Below are 27,359 nucleotides of genomic sequence, written 5' to 3'. Positions count from 1 at the left end.
GGGAGGTCTCTTAGTTCTGCATGTGGATGCATTCTTTGCCTTATTATTCCACGGTATTTACTGAAGACAAGAAAATATGGAACACCAAGATTTACAAATGGGAAAAGGATCATATGCCATGAAACCAGATTATGGTGCTTCAACTTCTGAAGTATGTTTACACTTGGCAGTACAGTCACCGTTATTTCCAGGAGAGATTATTGTGAAGTCCGCTTTTATTTCATGTACAAGGCAGCTGTGGTTGACTTGCTGAGTGAGCCTGCTAGAAACTGTGAGAGAAATTCTTCAGAATCTGATTGTCTTCCGCTTGAGTTTTTTAAAGTTCAATTATCTAATAATTCAAAGACCTTTATAATATTGTTGTTTTAGCTTAAGTTGAACATCTGGTTTTTGTTTTTATTTTTAAGAGGTTGAATAACATTTCCCTTTTTGTAACAAGAATGTTGTTTGCTGATCTTAGTATATTTCCTTAGTATATTTCCTATGCTTTTTAAAAACATCATTGCATTCAGTTCTTCCATTGCATTCAGTTCTTCCATTAAAGATACTATCTACAGCCCTGCTATAATAAATTCTTCATATTCTGCATGATGGAGGGGGGCATGATGCAATGTATTGTAGTGACAAAAGCAATGAAAATAAAACATAACAATATATAGTTATGACTGGACTGCAACAGCTTAAAGGTGCTTAAAATAATACATTTATTTAAAAAAATGAGCTCTCTGAAAGACTTTGAAAGTGTTATACACACACATTTATTATTGCATATAACTGTATTTTGTATATAAATATAAGATGACCCCTGTTTATGGCAGATAATTAGGGGCTGATGAGAGGTGCTTTAATAATGCTAAATAATATAATTTCAATCCAGCAACCATTTGCAAGTGGATTTTGCTATTTCTCACAGCAAAATCCAGTTGCAAAGTGCACTGAAAATGGATTGAAAGTGCATTATTTAGAGTGTATGAAAGTGCCAAGGTTCTGGGTGATCATGATTTGAATCCTCACACTTTCATGAAGTACCCTGGTACTTAGACCAGTCGATTGCTGTCAGCTCAAACTGCTTCCCAGAATCTTTGTGAGGATAAATTGGGAAAGTGGAGAAACATGTATATGAGTTGAGGGGAAAAATAAAAATATCCTTGGAAAATACTTCCCCCCCCTATCTTTTCTGTAAATACATATATAATTGTAAATGCATATATAATTAAGTATATGTTTATGTTTCTGATGCCTTTTAATTTTTGAAAATGGAATTCTTGCCATTATCTCAGACATATAAAATATATCACTTTGTACATCTGATTTCTTTTAGCATTAGGCTATAGATCTTTACTGGAACAAATAAAAATAATATACCAGCCAATTACATCATATTTGGCGTTGTTCCCGCATTCTCCTCTGAGGTGGAGGACATCTTGAGTGAATCCCACCCTCTTTTTAGAAAGGCAGGAACAAGTTCTTTGCCACTTCCTGTCTTCCTGGTGTGAGTCACCCATCTCTTCAGTTCTTTTCCTGCCTCGACAGAGAGAGCAGCTTAGATTAGACTGTGTTTTATCTAACTAGTCTTTCTTATTCTAATTATTATTCATTTCTTATTTTATTATGAGCAGAGGGTTGGACTCGATGGCCTGTATGGCCCCTTCCAACTCTATGATTCTATGATTATCCTGCATCCTCTTGAAGCCTAATCTGCTCTTATTTTTAGCCTTCGCTTTCTTCTCTCCTGTTCCTTCAGCAAGAAGAATGAAAGCTTAACTTTTCGACCTTTAGGCAAATAGATACTGGACTTGGTGATCATTTTCTAACTACAAAGAAAAACAAAGCATTCACAGAGTACCCAAGAAAGAGGCGTAATTCTTCCCACCCTGCCAGTGCAGCATTGGCCATATCTGAGCCTACTGTTTGCCTTCATCTTACAAACTGCCCTAGAAGAGGCTGTGAGGTGGAATTGCCTACATCCGTAAGCCTATCTAAGGCCACAGGAACCATGGAAGAGGTAGAAGTGCTAACAGGGTCCTCTCCTTACAAAATTATTGAAGGTCTACTCACAAGTAATGTGGAGTGGCTATGTCAATGCTTTGTCCACAATGTTGATTTTATGAAATTGGGCAGATTGTGAGTGGGTGGGGTAGGAATGGATCTGCCAGTGTTTGTCTCTTGTAGCCCTTCCTTGCATACCCAAGGAATAGCTGATCGCCCCTGTGGGATGATAGGTGGATTTCCTCTAGGCTAGGATGGTTTCTGGAGATTTTTCGTGGAGGAGATCACTTGGGGTCACTGTGGGTGGGCAGGTAGTTGTGAGTTTCTGCATTGTGCAGGGGGTTGGACTAGATGACCCTGGAAGTATCTTCCAACTCTGATTCTAATTTTTAGCCTTACTCAAAGTGAGCCAACAGGGTGCTGAAAGCCACATCTGTCATTACAGATGTCACCCCAAATGCACCAATATTCTCTTCCAGAGCAACAACATCAGTTGCTGCCACCAGAAGATCCTTATGGTTGAGAGCATGACAATCAGGCCTGCATGCTAAGACAATAGTCACAGCCTATCCATTCAAGGCAATAGGTTGTTTGGGGATTCTCTTTGACAAAATACTAGTCGAAACTACCAACAAGAAGAAGGCAGTAGCCAAAACTATAAGCTGTACAGATAGGGGACCATTTGGAAACTACTCCTTTTGTTCCCAACAAGTGTTCCCAAGATTCAACAAACACCAAGCTAAAGATCTTCCAGACAGTCCTCCAGAAGGGAATCTTTCAGCTACCTATTTAACAAGCAGTTTCCACTCAGATATGAAAAACAAGCATATAACAACAAGCCAACAAAGCCACAACTACAAAACTCTTCCTAGTGGGGAGTTACCTGTTGCACTTTCAAAACAAATGGATAAGTTCACAGGCAGACCAGCCGGTGTTTGGAAATAATCACCAGAAGTTACTTATCCAGACCGCACCAGAGCAATATCTGGATAGCCATCATCAGGTGGAGTATAAGGACGGATGTAGACTCGCTCAAACCAAAGGTAAAATCAATCCTATCCTCCTTGCAGGATAAAATCAGAGTCCAGTAGCACCTTTAAGACCAAAAAAAAGATTTATTCAGGGCATGAGTGATTGCACTTGAAAGCTCACGCCCTGAATAAATCTTTGTCAGTCTTAAAGGTGCTAGTGGACTCTGATTTTATTGTGCTACTTCAGACCAACATGGCTACCCATTTGAATCTCTCCTTGCAGAATGATCATCATGATAATAGACTGAAAGCCTCCACACTGAAATGTCCAGCTGCAGCTCACGACAGCACTACCCTTATTCCATCATCTAAGCCTCTCCAACCATCTTTACATTTGTCACTTTCTCTTGGGTTTGGACCTTATCAATCCACCTCAACAACCCAGCTTTCCATCATGGAGACCACATGCTGTGATTGCAGCTCCCACCAAATATTCATTCATGCCTACATAGCACTGAAATAGCTGAAACCGTGTTTCTTGTAGCAGTTAGGAGAGTTTTGCAATTAGGAGCTCCGTTGGACAAACCTGAGTTGTGCTTCTTTCAAAGGGACAAGGTGGTCCTGAGGATGTACCCTACCTTTCTACTAAGAAATTTGTTTAACCCCCTTTTGTCCTAACTCAGTTCATACAAAGGAGAAAGTATGGCATACACATGTCAGTTGAAGAGGTCTGCAAGGCAGTCATGTAATTGATCTTATCTACATTTGTGTGACATACAAAATGGAAATATATGACTCTGCCAGTGTGGCATTCAGAAGAAGTGTTCCGCAGAATGTTCTAGAATCAGATGATGATGACCCACCCAAGAAATGAGGAGCTACATGAGAGGTCCACCAAGATGTCCTCTGCCTCAGGGGGAGAATGGACATTTGGACTCTAATCATGAAGGGTCCTTCTCCTCTGAGGAAAAGGAGGACATCTTGCCCCTCCCAAAACCGTAGTAATTCAAATTCTTTTCTTATTCTTGTATCTAGCAGGACCACTGCCTGTTCTAATACTGCCTGTTCTAATATTATGACTAATTTTCAAATTTCTCTCTGTTGTTACTGTTATTTATAATTGTTGGTTCTTAAAAGTCATGGAGTTATTAACTGCTTTCGGAACTGAAGGTTTGGATGATTCCCACCAGGAAGGCAGGAAGCGGTAAAGCATTTGTTCTTCTTAGATACCTAAAACCTTAATTTCTTTATCTCTGCGAAAGCGCAGTGTGATTGTGTAGCCTATGAGAAGGTAGGAAGACTGCTTTGTTCACCATTGTTCCATGACTCTGTGCCCTGCCATTCATGGATTCTGTCTGCTCATTAAATATACAGGAAACATGTGGCAAGCAACAATTTTTCCTTTCATACTGCTTATGATTTCCTTCACATTATTAGCTGCTTTATTAGAGACTAGTAATCAAGCCCATTGCAGTTCAAAATGCAATGGGCGCTAGCAGTGAGAGTGGTTTTGGGTGGGGGGGGACTACCTGCAGCCTTTGGGCGGGCTTTGAAAGGGGAGAAGGGGGAAGGGTAAGGGACACGCTCCCCCCCACCCCCTCTCTCAGACCCCCCCCCCGAAAAGCGGCTCCGCGGTCCTCCCTCCCAAGGCGAGTCAGAACCCCAGGTCCACTCACCGCCCTCGTGCTGGTCCTGGCTGGTCTCTGCTGTTTGTCTTTGGCCATCGCACTTGCTGGTTCGTGGGGCTCCGTTGGGTGGCGGGGCCTCCCTCGAGCAGCGGTTCTTTTCCCCTTCCCAGCCCTGGACGGACTTCCCTCCCGCATTGCTTCATCCACCCACAGGTGGACTAAGAAGCGCGCAGGCCGGGCTACCCCATTGCAGGCAGCCGCTGTAGCGAGACTTTTGTTTTGGCGCAGGGGAGTGACGTCAACCTGTCATGGCTGCCCCCGTGCGACTCCCATGTGGCCCAGTCATCCAGGAAGCGGCGGCAGCTGAGCCTGGTGCGCCAGCAGAGGTCGGTGTCTTCGCAGGGGGAGGTTTCGGTGGGTTCCAGCGTGGCTTGACGGGTGTTTTAGTCTCACTTCGGCGGCGGTTGTTTTTTTTTTGCTTGGAGGAGTCCGGGGGTTCCCCAAGGCAGCGGCCCGAGCAGCGGGTTTTTTTTTTTTTGCTTGGAGGAGTCCGGGGGTTCCCCGAGGGGGCAGCCCGAGCAGCGGTTCATTTTTTTTTGCTTGGAGGAGTCCGGGGGTTCCCCCAGGCGGCGGCCCGAGCAGCGGTGTTTTTTTTTTGCTTGGAGGAGTCAGGGGGTTCCCCGAGGCGGCGGCCCGAGCAGCGGTTGTTTTTTTTTTTTTTTTGCTTGGAGGAGTCCGGGGGTTCGCCCAGGCGGCGGCCCGAGCTGCGGTTCTTTTTTTTTGCTTGGAGGAGTCCGGGGGTTCGCCCAGGCGGCGGCCCAAGCGGCGGGTCTTTTTTTTTTCTTGGAGGAGTCCGGGGGTTCGCCCAGGCGGCGGCCCGAGCGGCGGGTCTTTTTTTTTGCTTGGAGGAGTCCGGGGGTTCGCCCAGGCGGCGGCCCGAGCGGCGGGTCTTTTTTTTTTGCTTGGAGGAGTCCGGGGGTTCGCCCAGGCGGCGGCCCTAGCGGCGGGTCTTTTTTTTTTGCTTGGAGGAGTCCGGGGGTTCCCCAAGGCGGCGGCCCGAGCGGCGGGTCTTTTTTTTTTGCTTGGAGGAGTCCGGGGGTTCGCCCAGGCGGCGGCCCGAGCTGCGGTTCTTTTTTTTTGCTTGGAGGAGTCCGGGGGTTCCCCCAGGCGGCGGCCCGAGCGGCGGTTCTTTTTTTTTTTTTTTTGCTTGGAGGAGTCCGGGGGTTCCCCGATGCGGCGGCCCGAGCAGCGGTGTTTTTTTTTTGCTTGGAGGAGTCTGGGGGTTCCCCCAGGCGGCGGCCCGAGCGGCGGGTCTTTTTTGTTTGCTTCGAGGAGTCCGGGGGTTCCCCCAGGTGGCGGCCCGAGCAGCAGGTCTTTTTTTTTTTTGCTTCGAGGAGTCCGGGGGTTCCCCCAGGCGGCGGCCTGATGCAGCGAGAGGCGCTTTGCGCCTCTCGCCGCGTCAGGCTGCCGGGGGCTCCCTCAGGCGGTGGCCTGACACGGCGAGAGGCGCTTCGCGTCAGGCCGGGAGCAACTGCGATCCGCGCTGTGCGCGGCTCGCAGTTCCTGGGGCTGGGAATCGGAGGGACCAATCGGCAGGCGCTTTGCGCCTGCCGATTGGTCCCTCCGATTGTCTGTCATGAGGAAGGGTCCAATCTGGACCCTTCCTCATCCCGGACTCATCCCGCCCCAGGACCCCTTACTGTTTTATTTAGTCCGTGGCGCCCGTTTTATTTAGTCCGTGGCGCCCGTTTACAGATGGCCTGCCTGCATCACCAGCATCCATTCTAGGCCTAACAAGATCGACTTCTTATTCTGCAACCTTGCAAACAACATTTCCCGTTCATGGTAGTCTCCTGGAGAGGATCCCAGCTGCTTCCATTTAAACACTCAGAAACTAATCCTTTAGAATCAGCTTGAGCAGGCCAGCAGCTGTCTTTCACATTTTGGTCCGTTGAAGGTGCCTCCAATAAAACTACGCACCTTAGCTCAGACTGTTATTCCCACCTTTTGCACTGCCTTTTGATTCTAAGCCCGCTCCCCATTCCCTTCTTTCAATTCCCAGATCTTACTGTGACACAAGGAATTTTATCTTGGGGAATATTCTGGTACTTGTAGATTTCAAAAAGCCTGTCTTTCCTCAATTTTGTCATTACTGTACCATCACTGTATTTCAGTCATGTATTTTAAGTATCTGGTGTGTAAATAATATATGAAAGCATTCTGGAATTATGCAGTTTGCCAAATCCTATACCAAGAGAAACTTTGTAGACAAGGCTGTTGTATCATCCATTAATCTCTCTACATAAAACTGCCATGGCAGGTTACATCCTTATGCTATCATTCTACAGATTGTGTACAATTGAATTGTTTAGGAGGTCATTTTTATAAAGGGGAAAGGGCTGTAGTTAATGCCTATAAAAGCTTAAGTCAGTTTTCACTGCATTGTTTCATTGTATATATTTTACTGCTGTATTGTATTGTTCTGTAATTTTGTCATTCAGTTTTACTGCATTGTTTTTAAAAAATCTTTCCCCATTGCATTGTGTTAAACTGTATAATCTGCCTTTTGTCTCAGGAAGAAAGGTGGACTATGAACAAAACAAATAAAATGTGTGTTTACTTTATAGTCTGCCTTTTTTTGCTGGGACTCAAGGCAGATCTCATTATAAAAAACAACATAACTAACCCAGTCAACAATGCAATAGGATTATAAAAATAAATAAATAAAATAAAATAAATAAATACTTAGTGTGCCCACGAGCTCTTCAGCAATGGATGGGATTGCCCAGAATCCTAGTTATGTGTGCTCAACATTGGAAATGGGAAGAAGTCTGCTTGTAGGGGTTGCCCGTTCTCTTAACATTGAGTATTTTAGAGCTTTAACATTTTTGTTGCCTAAACTAATTTTTGAATCTGGTTAAGACATTTAAGAATCATGTGCAAGTGTCTTTCTTTGTGTATAAAAATTAAAATTGCTTGCCTAGACATGTTTCATATTATTAACATCTCTGTAAATTTTACACGTACACCCCAGATATACAAATTATGTGTAATACGGATGCTCTTGCATTTTAATATATGGTTTTAAAAGTAACACTCTCTAGTATGGCTTCCAGGCAGGAGGAGTGCAAAGAATCTTGAGTTTTGGAATGAAAAAACAGTCTTTGATGCATAATGTTTCTGACAGGTCGCCATTTTTTAAAGAATCTGTACATTAAAAAAACAATTTGGCACTATACCTCCTCTAAGAAGAAAAAAAAGATTTTACTGTATATTGCTTTCTGGGCAAATAGTTTGTCATTGTCCAAGACTCAACTTCATTGTACATTCACTTTGACCATAACCAGGGCGCCTCTTATCAGGCCTCTCCTGGCTTTAAGCATCTCCTATAAATCTATGAGTTATCTTATCTAAATCTCCTGGCGCACAGTTCATCAGTCATGCTGGGAAAATTGATTCCTGGCCTTATAAATACCCTTTCCTTTGAATTTCAACAGTGGTTCTCCCCTATCAACAAAACATGACAACCAGGAGCTCTTACTAGTAGGAAAGAAATTTTTTTCATTTTGTATTTGTTGTTTTTCTTCCAAATATAGAATTCCAAATATAGAAAGTACATGTTACTTTGTTAACACATTTTAATTTTTAAATGTTATTCTGTGCAATGGTATAAAAATCAGCTAGTGAAAATATTACAATTCCATGCTGTCAATAAAATTATAATATCTGTTCAAAATATATAGAAGACTGAACTTCATCGTGAAATGTGGTATTCCAGAACATTTGCCCAACTCTCAGCAAATTGGCTAGATTCATTGTAATACATTTTAAAATATACCTTTATGCCTAGTTAAATTCTACGCTCTTGACTTGACAAACCAAAAGCAGTCCCTTGATAGTGGCACTGAGCTTTTACAGATTTATGCCAGTGTGCTTTCAAGCAGCTTTTAAAATGGTATATTTTAGGAACAGTAACACTTGAAAATCAAAATGTAGTTAAATGCCATTAAAATGTAGTTAAAATTCATCTTCACAGCAAGACAGGCATATTCCTTGAACTTCTGTTTAGGGTGCTCCGAGTTGCATGTGGCAGCAGTGTCTATTCCTCCTCCTCTTAGGGGCCTCCACCACCATCACCTCCTGTGTTCCACCAGCAGCGTGGCCTCCTCTCGGGGCGCTGCACCACCGGGACCTGCTGTTGTCCAGTGCCCTGGTGGCGCTCTCTTGGCTGTCTCCGGTGTGGGGGCCTGCTGCCACCACTTTCTCGCCAGTGGTGGTGGCTCCTGCTTTCTGCCGCCACTGGATGGGTGGGGCGCTGGAGAGGTGTTGTCTCCGGTAGGCAGGCTCGTCTTCAGCCAGGCTACCAGAGAGGTGAGTGGTTGGCATAGGGCCCTAGCGGTAGGTGCTGGCCACATCCTTATTGAGCTGGATTTGAGTTCGCACACTGTCCGGGAGCCAGATACGCTCCATCCCCAGGGCAGTTTCCCAAATATTAAGAGGAACCATGGATAAGATATGTATATCCTGCTTTTCTCTTACATAGGTTTCTGCCTTTGACAGGAGAAGTACAACAGGTGCTGTGTTAGCATTGGTGTTTTGATCAGGTTTCAAGAACAGGAATGAAGGATAGTAGATTGAAATCCTGCAGCACCTAAGAGACCAATAAGATTTTCCCAGTCCAGGACTCTCCATTCCTACACGTAATCTGATGAAGGAAGCTTTAACTCTGGTCTTTAAGGTATTATTGGACCAGAAACTATAATGCAGTATCCAATAAGCTGTTCATTAAACTTAGTCTGCAACCACTGTTAAGTTCAATGTTAATTCTGTCCCATTGCTAGAAAACATGTTCTTTCTTAGGGGGGGGGGGGGAGTTCCAATAGAAAAAAATGGATTTTGTTTTCTAATGGTGTTCAAATTATCCTCAAAATTACTTTTAGGGATTTTGGAATAATACAGAATCCCAGAACACATGAGAAAAAACTATATTGTAAATTGAAGACTCATTTACTGATTATTTGTGGAGCTAAACTGGATATAAAATATCACTGAACAGTACTTAGATAAGACCGTTTTAATTTTAAACTATACACAAAATTTAGATTTTGACTACAAAAGTTATTTCCTGCAAAAGGGTTTCCTGCATTATCTGCCATTCTAGAGCTCAATTTAATTTAGAAATGTTGTGTCTTAGAAAAGTAAATCATTAAACCAGGCAATATACTTTATATTTAATTATTTCTTCCTTTTTTTGGCTTTTAGACTATTAACCATCAGTTGCAAATTAAGGGGTAGTCAAACTGCGGCCCTCCAGATGTCCATGTATTCCCATGAGCCCCTGCCAGCGTTTGCTACCCCTATTTGACTACCACAGTTTGACAACCCCTGAATTAGATTATAAATCAATGCAAACCTGTTGGTTTGTTTGTTTACTTTACAATCAGACAGGTTAGTAGGTTTTTCACCAAACAGATACCTTACTGTGTTTCTAGCCAGCTATTGCTGCATTACAGTATGGTGACCCCATCCACTTCCCTCCCTCAGAGGCAAGATTTTCCCTTTGTTTTTCTTTCCCTTTACTGACTGAGCCACCGTAGTAATGTGTTTTCTTTGCCAAATAATCGTGGCTGTCCCACCCTGTCACAGTATGATATTTTGGCTGTTGGCTCAGCCCAGGAACCTAAGGGAAGGATGAGGAGTCTGCTTTAACTTAAACAACTTAAATGGCTCTTGAGGAATTTTGAAATTCAAAAACCACAAAATATTTTATTTAATATAGAGGAGAAGAGTCAGATGAAATCAAGGGTAAAATTTCTGAGGTAAAATCAATATGCTCACAGACTTTAGTTGTTATATTTCAGGCTAATGTGAGTTCTTTAATGCTATTCAGTTACTTAAAATCTTTATGTTGAGAGGCTTTTGTTCCAGTGTTTTACCAAACACCCTAGTTACACTTCCAGAAGGCTGGTACACTCTTTCCATTACCCAAACCCCTTCTTGTGAAAGACTGGTACTTGAACTGAGTTTTTAACTGACTTGTAAGGTTTCTACAGGCAGTTTTTATCCACACCAGACCAGAGGTCTCTGCACTCTTCAGAACGAACTCCCTGTTGAATTGAGTAGGGAATTTTCATCTGTTTCTAGAAGATCTATCTCCTTTACTTGGCCAAAATAAGAGTCTTCTACTACTTCCCAAACTTCCTTGCTAACTTCCTACCAGTTCTCTTTCTGTGTTAAACTGCTTTCAGCTAAGGCTAAACTCAGATTAAATTTAGTCAAGGCAGAAATCTGATTGAATCTCTCCTCAACATTCACCTGTCTCCAGACTTTCTCTTCTCAGCTGATGCTAACCAATCTGATTGCTTGGAGCAGCCTGTCACCCAAGGCTCTCTGTTTCTTTAAATAATTCACCCTTCACAGTCCTTCAGCTGTTTATACAGTTCTTCTAAGCTTCATTGCAGTTAGGCACAACGAGCATTTCTTAAATGGATAAATACTATGTCCTATCCACAAAATCTGGCCATACCTTTGGCTTTCTTGAAACTGTTAATTCTACAGAAAGGAAACCAAAAGCTGTCATCTAGAATAGAACAGATGGTATGGACACAGTATCATAGATAAGGAGAACTATTGTTATTCCCAAGGAGCTATTGTAGGGTTTGTATCTCTGTGCTTGTCCTGCATTTCCCCCTCAGAAAAATTGTACATTGGCTGCATGATATCCAAGGTAAGTTATTTATTTCAGTAGTCAATTTACTTTTGCTATTTCCATTCCAAACCTTTGTCGTTTGGGAAAATACAAATTAATGCACAAGACAATAAATAGAAACAATGACAGACATGACAATGACATGACAATGATCAAAAAAGTCTTACTAAAATATTTGGCATTTGATAAATAATTTATTTTTTGGAAACTCTTTGTTATTGCTAGGTAGCACTGTTACAAATCTGTTTTTCAATAACCAGTCAGATCACAGAATGGAGATTGATGCTAGAGCAGCCTTTGTCAACTTTTTTACCATTAGGAAACCCCTGAAACATTCTTCAGGCTTCAAGAAACCCCAGAAATGGTGTGATCATGCAGAATATGGTTCAGACGCACAGCTGTGTACACCCCCACCCAGGGCATCTCCCTTCCCACCCCCTCCAATCACACCATTGGCCATTGGAGGGGTTGGCATGACCATATCACTAAACATTATATTTTCCAAGTTGGCCTCCCAGTACTATTCCCCCTCAATCAGAAATGGCCCTCCCTGGTAGTTTAGCACCAATTAGAAGGGAGCCCTCTGCCTAGAAGGGCCAATAATGGAATCATAGAGTTGGAAGGGACCTCATGGATAATCTAGTCCAACCCCCTACACTATGCAGGACACTCACAACCCTATCACTCATCCACTGTAACCTGCCTTCCCCTTAAGCCTTCACAGAATCAGCCTCTCCGTCAGATGGCTATCCAACCTTTGTTTTAAAATTTCCAAAGATGGAGAACCCACCACCTCCCAAAGAAGCCTGTTCCAATGAGAAACCGCTCTAACTGTCAGGAACTTCTTCCGGATGTTGAGACAGAATTTCTTTTGAATTAATTTCATCCCTTTGGTTCCCACTGTGTACAGTGGTGCTTACTGTATAGGATTGCAGCTGCAGCCAGTTAAATGCCTCATTTTTCATCATTACGCATTTTATGAAGCATTAACTAAAATCTTTCATCTGCATCTGTTAAACAAATACCATCTATCAAAGCTTTTACCACAGTGGGCCAAGTTGCAAGAACGATGCACAGCCATATAGGTTGTTAATCTTTTAAGGAGGGGAGGGTTCCATATTTAGAATATTCCATATTTAGAGTACATATTATTACTATCAGAGTTTCATGAAAAGTTTTTCAGACAATAGATGATATTCCGAAACCATGCAAAGAATAACACCATTTGTCATGGCTATTGAAGAAGAAGAAGAAGAGTTGGTTCTTATATGCCGCTTTTCCCTACCCGAAGGAGGCTCAAAGCGGCTTACAGTCGCCTTCCCATTCCTCTCCCCACAACAGACACCCTGCGGGGTAGGTGAGGTTGAGAGAGCTCTGATATTCCTGCCCGGTCAGAACAGTTTTATCAGTGCTGTGGTGAGCCCAAGGTCACCCAGCTGGTTGCATGTGGGGGAGCGCAGAATCGAACCTGGCATGCCAGATTAGAAGTCCGCACTCCTAACCACTACACCAAACTGGCTCTCAATTGGATAAACAGCCCAAATAATATTACAGGTCAGAATGAAAAAGACAATTCTGCTTGCTTTTCTTGTTACTTAAGTCTGCTGAGCAGTAAATGAAGGGACTTGTAAACTATTTACAAGTCCCTTCCTGCTGAAAAATGTAGGGCATAGGTGAGGTAAAACTCTCAAGAAATGTAATGGTTATGCTAAATGCAGACCAACCATGGTAGTATATTCCAGATTCCTGTAATTGCTCATGTGTTATGTTTTCACCTCACCCATCCCAGAAAAAGATTCCTCCCCCTCACAACAGAACTAATTTACAAAATTTCCCCACCCTTTCCTGATAGCATCCTAGATCTCACTAGGCAAGCTGCTTCTGAAGCACCGGTGATTTACAGTGCAATCTTGTGGAGAGTTTCTTAGATTCAAATCTATTTATTTCTCTATAAATAGCCCACCTTTCTCATTGACACCCAAGATCATAAACAATGTTATCAGACAGCAGAAGACATCCAATAAACAATACAGTAGGACAAGGTTTACAAAAGTTAGAAAAAATGTGCAGGATATGTCATACCATAAATAAGGCAGAAAATGGAATTTTAAAAGTAGAAGACAATACAGTAAGAGAAGGATAAAGCACACAATTAACATTAGAATATACGACAATCAATTATAAAAAGCTTCCTTCTAACTATTCCTATTCATTCCCTTTATGAAAATGCTTTCCTAGACAATTCTGTTTCACATAAACTACAGAATGATAAACGTGTGGGAGCCTTTCTGGTTTCCTCAGGCTGGCCATTTCAAAAGGTGGGGCCACAACAGAGAATTTTGTATAGGGGCACCTGTCAATCTTAACCCATTTGGGTGGTGGCACCTTTAGAAGGGTTTGCTCAGATGTCATAGTTGTGCATAGCAGGAGAGGAGACAGTCCAGCAGATATGTGGGTCCATGATGTAAGAGTTTGTAGGTGATAACCAGTTTCTTGAACTTGTAGGCAGTATAGTGACTGCTGAATGGGTGTCTCTTCAGTCTCACCCAGTCTCCTCTTTCAAATCTGGGGGAGTCTGAAACAGCAAAACAAGGAACTTCTACTCCAGTCAGGACTCCTTTCAAGTCACCTATAGATTAAGAGGCTTCCTCAGGATGTGGTGGGTTCTCTTTTCGGAGTTTTAAAGCAGAGGCTATATAGCCATCTGATAGAGATGATTATTGTATGAATTTAGGTAGATTGTAAGTGGGTGGGCAGAAGGGACTTGGCTCTTGTGGCCCTTGCATGCCAAGGGAAATGCTGACTGCCACTTAGGGATCAGGAGGCCAATTTCTTCCAGGCCAGACTCTTATTTTTTGGAGCAGGGCATCATCTGGGGGTGGAATTGGGGTCACTGTGGTGGGCAGGTTGTTATGAATGTTCTGCATTCTGCAGTAGTTTGGACTAGATGATCCTGGAGGCCCCTTCCAACTCTATGATTCTATGATTCTGCCTAGCTTCTAATATTGCAATTGGTGGAATAATAATCAGATTACACTAAAGCACTCCCTATTGAAAAAAAATGTTGGTAACCCTTTCAAAAATGTGTGTGCTCGCCTTCTCTTACCATCCACAAGCTTTAGTTCTAAAATTAGATTATATTGACCCAAACTATTGAGAATCTTTCTGTTGAAATGTATTCAAATTATTTTTAATTTAGGGTGAGTAGCTTACCTTTTATATTTGTATTGTGTTGCATATGGAAGCCAGAAACAATGCAACATTTGGAGGATTTTGAACTTTGAGTATATTACACAGTACATTGTTAGTGATAGAGGTAGTGTTAAGATTTGTATCCATTTATATTGAAAAAATCCATAAGCACCTTGTAACATAAGCACAGCATTGTAATGTGTCACAATGTAATTTCCTCCTAAATAGAGAGCAATGAAAGACTGCCATCAAGAAAAGCATCTTGATAATCCATGTATTTGTGTGTACAAACTGGTGCCTTTTGAAGGATATTTGGGTCCCCATTTGAAGCTAATAAAGCTAATAAACAAACAGTGCTGAGCTCCAATTCAGATCCAGATTTCTTTTGCAAGTTTTAAAATAAAGTGTGGTTAGTTTTGTCTTTAAATCAGCCTTTCACAACTTTTTTAACCTTGAGAACACCCTGAAACATTCTTCAGGCTCCAAGAACCCCCAGAACTGGTGTGATCATGCAAAATATGGTTGGGAAGCATAGCAGTGTACACACCCACCCGGGGCCCCTCCCCTGCCCAACCCTTCCAGGCCCATCATTGGTCGAGATATATATATTTATCCTGCGCCTTGGCCTGGGCACCTTGAGCGTCATCCTTGCCTCTGACCGCCTGGCCATGGCCTCCAAAATGGATGTCTGCCAGGCTGTGCTGCGCTAGGTGTTAACAAATGCTTAAATGTTTAACAAATTGTATATATAATTAATTCCCAACCTATTGGGGAAAGCCTTCCAGGGCGGTCAAGAAACAGCAGGGTTTCACGAAACCCTGGTTGAGAAAGCTTGCTTTAAATCAATTATGTTTTTGAAAGGCAGTCTTGATGTGCCATTACTCTAAGTGTGAATCTCTATGAAGGTTTCAAACATCCCTTTGTCTGGTGTGAGTGCTGTATGGTTGGCAGGAAAGACTGCATCTTTTTACGGGAGATTCTAAGAGCAGGAAATGTTCCTTGTTCATTTGCAAAACATTTATTGTAAAATATAGAGTTGAATGGCTTGGTGGCATTTTATCATGCCTTTTCTTCCTTAAAGGCAGGGCTGAATCTTGGCGTTTCTAGAATGTGTGTTACAAATGACATTTATTGTTATAGAGCTTATTTTGTCTTCCATTATATTTCAAGATACTAATATAACCAGCTGTAGCATCAAATGAAAGGAATGTATGTGTTCTGAATCCTTCAGAATTGCTACTTCATTTTTCTGAAGGATGCTGTATATCAGTGGTCCCCAACCTTTTTATCACCGGGGACCACTCAACACTTGACAATTTTACTGAGGCCCACTGCCCTAACGCTCTCTGACTCTGGTCACTATGGTAATGTTTAAACATCCCTTCAAAATAAGATACAGACACGCCACAACAATGAACATAAGGAACATTTTATTTTCATGGAAATTTTAACTCATGATAATGACAAATCAATGGGAACCCTGAGCTTGTTTCTCTGCAACGAGATAGTCCCATGTGCGCCTGCCGGATTGTGGATGAAGTAAAGGGCTGGAGGGGGAGGGAAGGCATCCTGCGCGGCACACCTCCAGTTAGTCGACCGACCACATGTGGTCCTCAGCCCACAGGTTGGGGATCGCTACTGTATATTATCATTTCTATATTCAAGGATGGCTGCCCATTTCTAGTTTGGTATAAATCCAGGGAATGAAAGCATTCTTGAACAGTAGCATGATCTAGTTACTGACCAGTAATAAGTAAACGGATTTTTGAGAAATTGGAATAAATAGCCACCTTCCAGTATTTTTATATGAATGGGGGCACATGCAATTCATTTCAGTCACAAAATTACCTTATTTATTATAAACAAGAACCATATCTATTTAAATAGGAAGGAGTGTGTGAAATTTTTTAAATCAAATTATTTCATAGAATTGCATTTGAGGTAGTGAGTAAAACATGTCTATTTCTGTAAGACAGTGGTTCTCAACCTTCTTAATGCTACAACCCTTTAATACGGTTCCTCATGTGGTGACCCCAACCATAAAATTGTGCAAGGGTCCTTTCACAGAAATTAAACTAAACAATTGCATGAAAATCCATTGTTCATGATTGTAAACTGTTCCTCTCCCCCCCCCCCAGGATTTCTCAGTTCAGTTCTGCCTCTTTTCCCACCATGCCGATCTCATTCTTTTCTGCTCCAGTCAGATGTGCACTCTATCTTGATCTACCCTGCAAGGCTGTTGTGTGGATGAAATGGGAGTGATGTCAGCCACTTTGGGACCCCCTTGGAGAGAAGGGTGGGGTATGAACCGATTACCGAAAACCAACGATTTGGAAGAGCAAAAATTGGGTCCAGGGGCACCTTTAACAACAACAAAGATTTATTCAAGGTGCACCCTCCCTCAGACAAAATTGAATTGGAGACATCAGTAAAGGGATGTGGGCCCTTGTAAAATGTACAGACTCAGCCAGTGTCTTTTGGGCCAGACAGTGCAAATTTCTGCAAAGGTGTACTTTATTTCATTGCTTGAAAGCAAAAGAAACATTCTTCTAAGACAATGGTTGTCAACCTTGGGGTCACAACCCCATTTGGTGTCGCTGGGCCCCTTCCCCTGGGTTACCATGTTGCTGGCCTCTCTGGTGGTGGCAGCTGGCCGCCCGCAGCAGTGGGGACGGTAGGCAGAGCCATGGCACTGGCCACTGTGGCGTCTGGAGTTCTGCTCCTCTTGCCTCCACCTCCTTCAGCCATCTTGCTCGGGCTCACTCCCATCACCCACGTAAAGAACTCCAAGACAGAGGTTTCCCACTGCCTTCTCTTCTCTCTTTGTCCACTCCTTTGCTAGCTCTTCCATCCCCTCCCCTCCCCTCCCCCCTGAACTGCTGCAGGACTTTTTCTCCTGGGCTTTGGGATAATTCTGCAGCTTTCCCTTCCTAGTCCCTGCCTGGCGAGTCCTGATGTTCTGATTTTTCCCCACCCCACATTCCCCTCTCAGAAGCTGTTGCGCTCCAGTCTGAGGCTCCCATTTCGGTTGGGCAAGGTCCGGGCTGCCCGTTCCCTTATGGCCCGGACAGCTGCCTCCATGCACCTCGATTGTTGTGCGCTTGCGTGCACACTGCCTGACTGCCCGCTGTCACCAAAGTTGGGGTCGCGGCCCCAAAAAGGTTGTGAACTGCTGTTCTAAGAATTACTTCCGCATCTCTTTAGAACAGTGGTTCTCAACTTGTGGGTCAGGACCCCATTTGGGGTCACCTGGCCCCTTCTGGGGGGTTCCCAGATTTGTTGCTGCTGCGGCAGCCGCCACAAATGGCAGCCTGTGGTAGCAGCAGCTGCAAGCAGTGGGCAGTGGCCGCAAGCAGCGGGCGGCAGTCACTGCAAGTAACAGTGGGTGGCAGCCGCAAGCAGCAGCGGGCTGTGACCAGCAGTGGAGGAGCCCTGGCAATGGCTGCCTCTATGCCGCCTGAATGTTGTGCACCTACACGCACATGGACACTGCCCCCGCTGCCGGGGTCACCAGATAAAAGCGGTTGAGAACCGCTGCTTTAGAATATTGGCTGCTCTGCTTATATAGCACAGATCATGAGCCAAAGAATTAAGAAATAAGCTTAAGATGAGGGACAATGACTGGTTCATTTGTGGTACGAGATGAAGCTCAGCAGTATCACCAATGCTGTTGTGGAAATGTGGAACTGAACTTGTTTTGAGTGGGAGTCATTTAATAGTATTCATTTCCGTGGCTTCCAAGAATGATTTGGTCAATAAAGAGCCCTGTTTACATTGTTGCCTTCTGTACGTTGTACAGGATAAAAAGTTACACCTCTCACTGTCTATAGTGCCATGTGAAACTGTGTAGTAAGTCTGTCATCAGAAGTCTTAAACTTGTTCCAGCTCCACCACAACAACCATAGCAGTATTGTCAAGGGGTTTCTTGTACTCCAGTATTTACATTATTTGTAGTCTGCCTTTCTTACAGAGATTCATGGCCAACCACACAATGTAAATCAATATGATGAATTGGATGATATATCTAATAAGCAATGGAATATGATTAGGATTGCAGAAATGCGAGGCAGAGCTATCTTCTGAACAAAGCTTAAGACTTAAATATGATGTGGTAGATAATGAAGAATATGGTATTGCATCCATATAAATACAGTACATTTTCCTAGACCAGTCTGTTATGATGTAGTCCAGGAATGGTGCCTACAAGTGGTGCATCATACCAACACCTTTCCTGGTGCCCACCAAATATTTTTAGAAAGTGGGAAGGGCCGGTGTTTTTCTTATATTTCTGATATAGGCCAGACAGTGGCTTTGTGTATCTGTTATCTTGCAAACAGTGGCATGCTATTCTAAACATTTGTAATAGTTATGATTAAATGATTGACTTCCCATTTATTCCTTAGTGGTTTGGTAGGAAATATGTGATAAGAATGAATTGCAGAAGAAGATTAGCCAAAACACTGCTACTCAAATAGAAAATTAATATTGGTAGTGATTTGAAACTGTTTCATGGCAGAATGATAGCAATAGTATTATGTCCTCCTGAAAAATGTCTTGAACAGCATTTAGCTAGAAATTGTCCTGCACACACTGTATTGAAAGAAATGACTGCAACATCAAAGCGATTCTTAGTATACTGAATTTTGTCTTTTTCATTTTTAATTTTTTTTTTCAAATTTGATATTTTTTCTTAAAGGGTATGGCTGTTTGCATTAAGAAATACCTTGTAGAATGTTAAATAATTTGTTGTTTAGCAGCTAAATAGTCCTGGCACCTTACATTAATATTCTTGTTATGGCAATTTTGCCAGAATCCATTGCCAAGGGGAATGATCTTATTGTGCTACTTCAGACCAACACACTACTCATTTGAATCTGCCAAGGGGAATGTTATTATTTAGATGTATACCGCCCTCTAGTGGGTTGCCAATTATGTGTATGATTTTTCTCCAATGCAATCATCTCATCTCAGTAACATAATCAGGGAAGTACTTTCCTTTACATTCATCCAAATGTATTTTCTCTTGAAATGTAATTCCTCATAAGTCTGAAAAACTCTAGTAGGATAATTAATAATGGTATGTTTCTATAAATAGATTATTTGGGTACAGTACTACTTCTCAATGCAACTCCCCCAGTTTTGCACTTATCATTCCTGAGGGAGGTGGTTGAAAGGGCTGCTGCAGATCAGATTTTGGCATATCTAGATGAAGCTTTGGTCTTGAATCCATTCCAGTCTGGTTTCTGACTTGACCATGGGGTAGGGACAGTGCTGGTCACCCTGGTGGTCATCCTCTGGAAACAGTTGGATTGGGATGGGTTGGCACTGCTTGTGTTACTTCATCTCACGGCATCATTCAACATAGCTGATCATGAGCTTTTAACTCACTGCCTTACCAATGCCAGGATATGAGAGACAACCCTTCAGCGGCTGATCTCTTTTATCTGGGGTTACAGACTGAGGGTAGCTGTTTGCGCTGATACCACCTCCATTGTGGTGTACTGCAAGGTGCTGTTTTCTCCCCAACATTGTTTCATATCTTCATGTGCCCTCTTGCGCTGCTGGTCTGGGGGTTTGGGCCTCGGCGCCACCAGATGACAGATGACATCCAGCTCTACCTCCTGACAGATGGCTGCCTAGATTCATCCCCAGACAACTTTGCAAGATGCCTGGAAGCAATCACCGGGTGGCTCGAGCCACCTGAAACAAGATGGAGGTCCTGTGGCTGGGTAAGAAGGGGCCAAGCGAGGAAGCATGCTTGCCCTTTCTGGAGCAAGGATAAGGTCAAGCCCACATAGAGCGAGTTACAGTAATCCATGTGATGGTCACCTCTATGCTGGACCTCTGTAACTCGCTCTACATGGGCTTGAACTTATCCTTGCTCCAAAAACTACAACTAGTCCAGAACACAGCAGCCGGGATCCTTACTAGAATACCCTATGCTTCAACCTGTGCTTCAACAACTGCACTGGTTGAGGGCTGAAGCATGGCTTCTCTGACCTTAGCTGAATCAAAAACAGCTAAATGCATTCCTAGAAACAAGAGAGATCATTTCCTGAAAGTAGTTAATGATTTGAAACGTAGTTCTTGTTCAGCTTATTCTGTGAATGCATGCAACTTTAATAGCTTGTCTCTGATCATTCAGGAACCTTGGAATAGCAGAGGAAATTTTCAGTTGTGTTTAAACTGTTCTCAAGAACACTTCCCGGCGTTTAAAGTTTAACATCCAGAATGTCTGTACAGCTTTCTTATCAGAGCCTCCATTTTAAAATCCCCTTTGTGTTTTTCAGATGCTACAATTGTGGTGGCCTCGACCATCATGCTAAGGAATGTACTCTACCTCCACAGCCAAAGAAGTGCCATTACTGTCAGAGTATCATGCACATGGTGGCGAACTGTCCACACAAAACTGTTCCACAACAGCCTACTAGTTATCAGGGAAGATACGAAGCAGAACCCCAGCCTTCTACATCAGCCTTTCAGAGAGAAGGGGGAGGGGCGCATGGCTACACATCGTTATCCTGTCCTCAGGAGGGAAGGGCAGACATCTTAGAACATTCCAGCAGGTCACCACAAGAAGCTGCTTCCAGTAAGTTATCTGCATCGCCTGAAGAACAGAGCCGGAAAGGGCCCTCTGTTCAAAAGCGGAAAAAGACTTAGAGAGCTTTGTCATACCCTCTCAGGATGCCTACCTCATTCAAGCACAAAGAGAACAATTTCACAGCCTGGAATTTTAACTACTGCTGAGGAACTGTGGTCTTTTTCAAAAGCAAAGCAGACCAGTCACTCCAAGCAAAATTGAATTTGAGTTGAAAGTCTTGTGTGTGGGGGTTTTGTTTTGTTTTTGCATTGTACAACTGTGCACATGTCTTGAATGTATACATTCAAATCTGTTTCCTTGGATACATCATCCATTGCAAAGCAATAGTTTTTGAGTGGTTTTTGGATACATTAATGGAGTTTTTCCTTTTGATAGTTCATCATTCTGTTGTTCAAGAAAAACCTTTGGAAAGAACTACTGCTATTTTCATGGGAACTTAAAGGTATTTCACTTTCTAAAAAAGTTGCCATGAACATGGTACTAAGGCTATTAAGACATTCCTGTAGGGTTCAGGGTAGATTGCTTCTCTCTCTGCTACAGCAATGTTTTTTACTTCTTCTCATGTAAAAAGGGTAATGCCTTGGTTTCAACATATCTCAGAATTGCTACAATGTTTAAGGAGTCAAAGGCACCCTCCCCTCTTCTACCCCCCTCCCCTAAAGACAATGAATGTGTAGTTTCTGTGCTGGTATCTCAAAGATTATGTTAAATTAATAATATGGTCTAAGTGCAGGTTAGGTGACTGTTGTGAGGGAGAATGTATATATTGAAATGATTGTTTAGGGTGGTATTGAGATGCCACTCACTTTGATTTTCTTGAGGTATTACGAAGGTGGCGGCAGCAGCAGCAGCAGCAGCAGCAACAGCATCTTTTCAAAAGTGAGCATGGAATAAGAATCAAAAAGGAAAACATGAAGCTGCCTTATCCCGAGCCTGTTATTGGCCATCTAAACTAGTATTGTTTACCTCTGACAGAGAAGAGTCCCAGCTCTTGTTACCTGTTATCCTTTCTAACTGGAGATGCCAAGGAATTGGTCACTATTTTGTGACGAATTGATAGGAGTGGACCATGACCTTTAATTTTCCCCCCCACAGACCTTTTTAGAAAGTATTTAGCCATTGCTTCATATCATATCATATAAAAACAATAAATGATCAGATGGCAATTAAAATGCATAACCACTAAAGGGGTGGGCGGGTTAGGTCCGTTCATTGGCTTCGTCATTATACTGTAACAACAGTATTTCTTAAGTGTTAAATGTAGTAAGCGTAGGAAGCTGTTGAATGGACCTAAAAACCATATGCTAGTGCTTTTCCTACTAAACTGTGAGCACAGCATATGGTTTTTAGGTCCATTCAACAGCTTCCTACTCTTACTACATTTAACACTTAAGAAATACCGTTGTTACAGTATAAGTTATGTAGACAAATCAAAGTGGCATTGCTTAACCTTCTAGCAGGTATTAACGTTGGACTGACCGCAAAGCCCTTGCCTTTCAGTGCTACACGATTCTTCCCATCAGGTTTGCTTTAAGTAACATAATCTACTGGGAAGCTTTTCAGGTAGATCTTTAGTGAATTGAAAAGGAGTTATTCAAAATTTATGCAACTCCCAATAATTTCAGCCACATTTGCTCAAGGAAGATTTCCTAAGGAATGCGGTGTGGTTTTCTCTCTCTGGAGCCCTCTGCTGATGGTCACAGAAGTATGCACAGTATTTGAACATTTTTATGAGAAACCTTAAATGTAACTATTTTCATTACACGTTAAGGATTTTGCATGGGGTGTCCCATATCTGAAAGGCTTTGCATTGGGATGCCCTTGGGTCTCTCAACACTGCTTTTGGCTATTTCTAACATTAAAAATTTTACTCAAATTAGGATGGTAATCCAAATAACTCATTCAGCTAGGTAATGTACATAGCCAGCATTTCCTCTGAAGGTGTCTTTTCATTAGCTTACATTACCAAAAGAGCCACTCCCCTTTTCTTTTATATCTCTGTATCTAATTGCCTCTTCTGTAGCACTGGGTGCTGCAAAGCTGCCTGTCAAATGAATTTGGATCCTGGCCTATTCCCATAGAGGTATGGTAGAGAAGACAGCTGCAGAAATATTTCTCCCATAAAGATTTGCTTGAAAGACAATTAGATCTTGAGGTCCAAAACCTTGCTTTTAATAAAAGTTTTGGGTATAATCTTCAAAGCACACTCTTGCCTGTTGTGCCAACTGACAGCAACCAGTTTTGATGACCTTCCAATCAAGTCTGATCAAAATTCACACCTGCTCGGTCTTCTGTGAACTACACAAGAGACTTCCTTGTCCACTGGGGCCAGATCCTTGAAGTCTATGCTGCTGCTGCTGCTGCTGCCGCTGCCACCACGTGTCAGGATATGTGTAATGGCCTCAGGAACAGGCACAAATCCTATGTGACTTTGCTTGAATCCCATGACAGTGTTTGAAGAAAACTCTCAGTGTCTTATACTGAAGTTCTCAGTGTGCTACAATGCAAAGCAAACCTTCTTCTTCTTGACGATACTGAATGTGATATATGTATAGAGGAGTACTTCCTTGCCATATGTAAGGCTTGTAAACTTATTTAAGTTATGTAGACAAATCAAAGTGGCATTGCTTAACCTTCTAGCAGGTATGATAACCAGGTTAAACAGCAGTGATGCAAAACTTAGGTCACTTTGAAAATGTAAACCAAAGTTCCTTGACCTTTATAATAAGATAGAAATTGTGAATTTGAAAGGAAAAAAAAAACACCTTGGCCGTTCCCTCTTTTATATACTCTGAAATTCCAGACAGAAATCATTCTGAAATAAAACTAATTCTAGTAGCTCCAGAGTAAATTGCTGAGAGAGCCTATTAATCCTTTCTTATTAAAGTTTACGTTTTTATTTTTATATATTGGAGGATGGTCACTATTACAGAATAACGTTCTCAGGTCAAAACCTTTCTCAGGGAATATGCCATGTCATTCTTTCTTTTGTGTCGTTTTTCTTTAACAGAATACTTACTTGCTCAAACCAAACCAAAATGTAGACTTTTTATACTGCTATGTACATGTTAATAGTAACTACCTCCGAGTTTACATAGATAGGACAAATAACGATGTTTCACATTATGCTTTCCCATGAGAACAAGAGTACAGTGGTGTTCCTGTACTTGAGTGAACATGTGTGATTGGTCATTCACAAGGAGAACTGACTTGCAGAGGTCTGGGCAGGGGAGCTCCTGTCTGCTTTGGAAACTCTAAGCCACATTGTTTACATAGGAGGAAAGAAAGTTGTTCTGTTTACAGCAAATGACTACCTCATACCTACCACATAAGCAACACCTTTTGTGCTGCTCAGGCCTTAAAGGTGGCTGTTGATACAAAGGTACATACATTGGGGGGAGACCCTTTTCTTCAGTATACAGTACCTATTTGGCTTAAATGCAGGCATGAGCTTATTTTTTAAATGATGCATCCATTTGAAATGGTGTGTCTCCAGTCTCTTACTTAAGATTTAGTTGTTGTTTTTTCTGCCTGAAGGAGAAAAGGGTGCCGTTCACACATGTAGACACATAGAAAGGCAGCCGATATCTAATTACATTGCAATAAGAGTACATATGTGTGTTTTTCTTCTTGTTGCCAGTTAGTTGAATCCCTTGACCTGTAACAGCCTGGACAGCCTCTAAATGTTAGGATATTCTCAGAATGATCCTCCCTTCACTGAAGCTAATGATGGATATTTACTCCTTCAAACACAACTTACAGTTCAGTTGTCTGTGCCACACCAAAAACCTCAATTCATGTGGCTATTGTCTAGCTGTGTCTTAAGTATTCACTTCTTGCTTTCATTGCTTTGACAATGGACAAGCCCAAGCAACCATTGCCTGTTCAGTTCTGGGTCTGTCAGTTGGAGAACCAGTACTGCCGTGAGTGGTAATGAGTGTTGTCATCTTCAGATATTGATAAGTAATACAGTTATTCAACTGCCAGGTTTGATTTTTTTAAATCACCAAGTTGACTTTCAGTTCCTTCATTATAACATTAAGAAATATCCCCTCCTGTCCTCATTCTCAGCGGTATCCCAAGTTTCTGTTTAAATGTTGTTCAGTAGAATAACATTAACTTGAACTACACCCCAGGCCAATATTTAACGCAACAAACCACAAAAAAGTTCACTAAAACAGGGCTCCCACCAGCACGTCTCTCCCCCTTCACAGAATTGGAGCCCATCTTCTCTTCTTTCAAAATGAAATCAGACTTGCCTCTCATTGGTCCCTGCGAATCTCCTGGGGTTGTGCCACTGAGCTGACAGAATATTATGTGCACACTTGCATAGCATCCTTTAGAGCAGGGGTAGTCAACCTGTGGTCCTCCAGATGTCCATGTACTACAATTCCCATGAGCCTCTGCCAGCAAATGCTGGCAGGGGCTCATGGGAATTGTAGTCCATGGACATCTGGGGGACCACAGGTTGACTACCCCTGCTTTAGAGCATTCTGGAAGAGAAAATCAGTGGGACAATTATTTGAGTGCTGTTTGGGCACTAAAATTAGCTCTAAAAATGTGGTGCTTCTGCCAAATGAAGACTATTCAATTTTAAAAAGCTGTTTCTTAATTTGTGATAATGCCATCCCAATGTTACTGCTAGTACGTATTTTCATGGATGGAGACTCACAAAAGTGTTTATAGACCTTGTGACCTTCTTTGTAACAAATTATTAAAAAAGTGGGAAGATCTCATAAGTCTTAAAGCTAATTTAAATTAATTTATCTCTAAGAAATGTTTATCATAAAATATATGTGTGTGTGTTTTTTTCTCCCCTTGCCATTATGATGGGTATGAGAGTCATTGGGAAAAGGATGTTAAGTGTGTGCAGATGCACTGAGTTTAACTTTACTAGAATGTCTTTAAAGAAATTTGATTGTGTCTTTGCTTCCTTTTTTTAGAAGATGTGTTAAATGTGTATTGTTCTGTTTTATATCGACAGCCTCTTTAAGATATGCTGATTGTGTTACTTCTGTCCTCATGACTGCTTAGTAACAAAATGTTAACATAAGATTTTATTTACACAGGACTCTTATATAGTTCAACAATGGCTCTGCAAGGCAGTTTATGTTGGGGTTAGCAAGTGGTAGCCAAACCCAGACCAAACTGAGCCCTGCATGGGAGAGCACTCTGTGGACCTTGCATTTGCTAGTTCACAGGCAAAAGAGGATCATAGGAGAGAAAATTCAATTTGGGAGAGTGGCCCTGATAAAAGTGCCCTTCCAATAAAAAAGACTTGCTAATCAGGTCGGTGAGCCAAAACTTCTACAGGCTTACAAGCACATAGCCTGCTTGTTGGAGAGGGGGGCCATGTTGCCCACGGAACAGACTGAAGATCGGAGCTGAACATGATCATGTGTTAAGACATTTGCTATAATTGCTGCAAAATTTTAAGATGGCAGATTAACTGAGGAAAGACATGATGGACGGTTTTGACTACCTCTCTTGCGCTTACTACTTTTAAAGCAACAAACTGGTGGACAAGTAGTACCAGATCTGTGTATGTTGTTATTGTAAATCCGATAGCCAGAGACCAAAGTAAGCACTGATCACTATGCTTCTTGAATATTGTCTTTTATCTAGTGTTTTTAAAAATTGTCCTCTGTAGTATATAGATTACCTCTTGGTCCATATTGATTCATATCTTGTTTACAAGCTGTAACAAAATCACTTGAATTCTTTGGGTCTTTTAAAAGACAAGACAGTGAGCCCAGTTTTTGGAAGGTGATTTTCACATGTCTACTGTCTATCTTTTTGGACTGAAGCACTGATTTGCCTTTCTACATATCCTGTATTTTCAATTTTCATTTTTTGCCTAATTTTTTATTTCCATCAATCATCGATTTGTGATTGAAGTTTAAAAGGAATACATGATGAAAAATAAAACATATAACGTTGGCATTTTCTTCCGTGATTTGAATGTTTATTTCATGGTAGGGAGAGGGACATCTATCTTGAAGTGATGGTTTTGTTTAGTTTGAACCCTTTTGATTCCTATCAACAGATCCTTTGTGTGAAATGGCATTAGATATGAAAGATTTCCTGTTTGGTACTCAGTTTGCCATATCTAAGTCTGCAAAAAGCAGTGAGGGAACAGTATTTCTATGTCAGAAAAGTAAATGTGTTTTAGAGAACTGCATCAGTCAAAAGAATCTTGCCAGTTAAATTTCAGCAGCATTGAGGTAGCCAAGGGAGGTGGGAGAATCGAGGTCATAATCACTATAGAA

At 42.0% G+C, this 27,359-nt stretch overlaps 1 protein-coding gene across 5 annotated transcripts in view; it reads left to right on the top strand.

Annotated features, from left to right (window-relative positions):
- LIN28B (lin-28 RNA binding posttranscriptional regulator B) overlaps nucleotides 1-27,037 on the top strand; it is a 117,743-nt gene extending 90,706 nt beyond the window's left edge. For all 5 annotated transcript variants that reach the window (XM_077303235.1, XM_077303240.1, XM_077303266.1 and 2 more), the window contains one exon: nucleotides 20,780-27,037. In XM_077303235.1, the coding sequence (XP_077159350.1) occupies nucleotides 20,780-21,149 (370 nt within the window). In that variant the 3' untranslated portion in view covers nucleotides 21,150-27,037. The remainder of the gene's footprint in view (nucleotides 1-20,779) is intronic.
- Nucleotides 27,038-27,359: the final 322 nt, after the last annotated feature.

This window comes from Paroedura picta, chromosome 1 (genome assembly GCF_049243985.1).
Source record: "Paroedura picta isolate Pp20150507F chromosome 1, Ppicta_v3.0, whole genome shotgun sequence".
NCBI lineage: Eukaryota > Metazoa > Chordata > Lepidosauria > Squamata > Gekkonidae > Paroedura > Paroedura picta.
The sequence above is the reverse complement of the archived record's forward strand: the minus strand, read 5'-3'. Positions and strand labels throughout refer to the sequence as shown.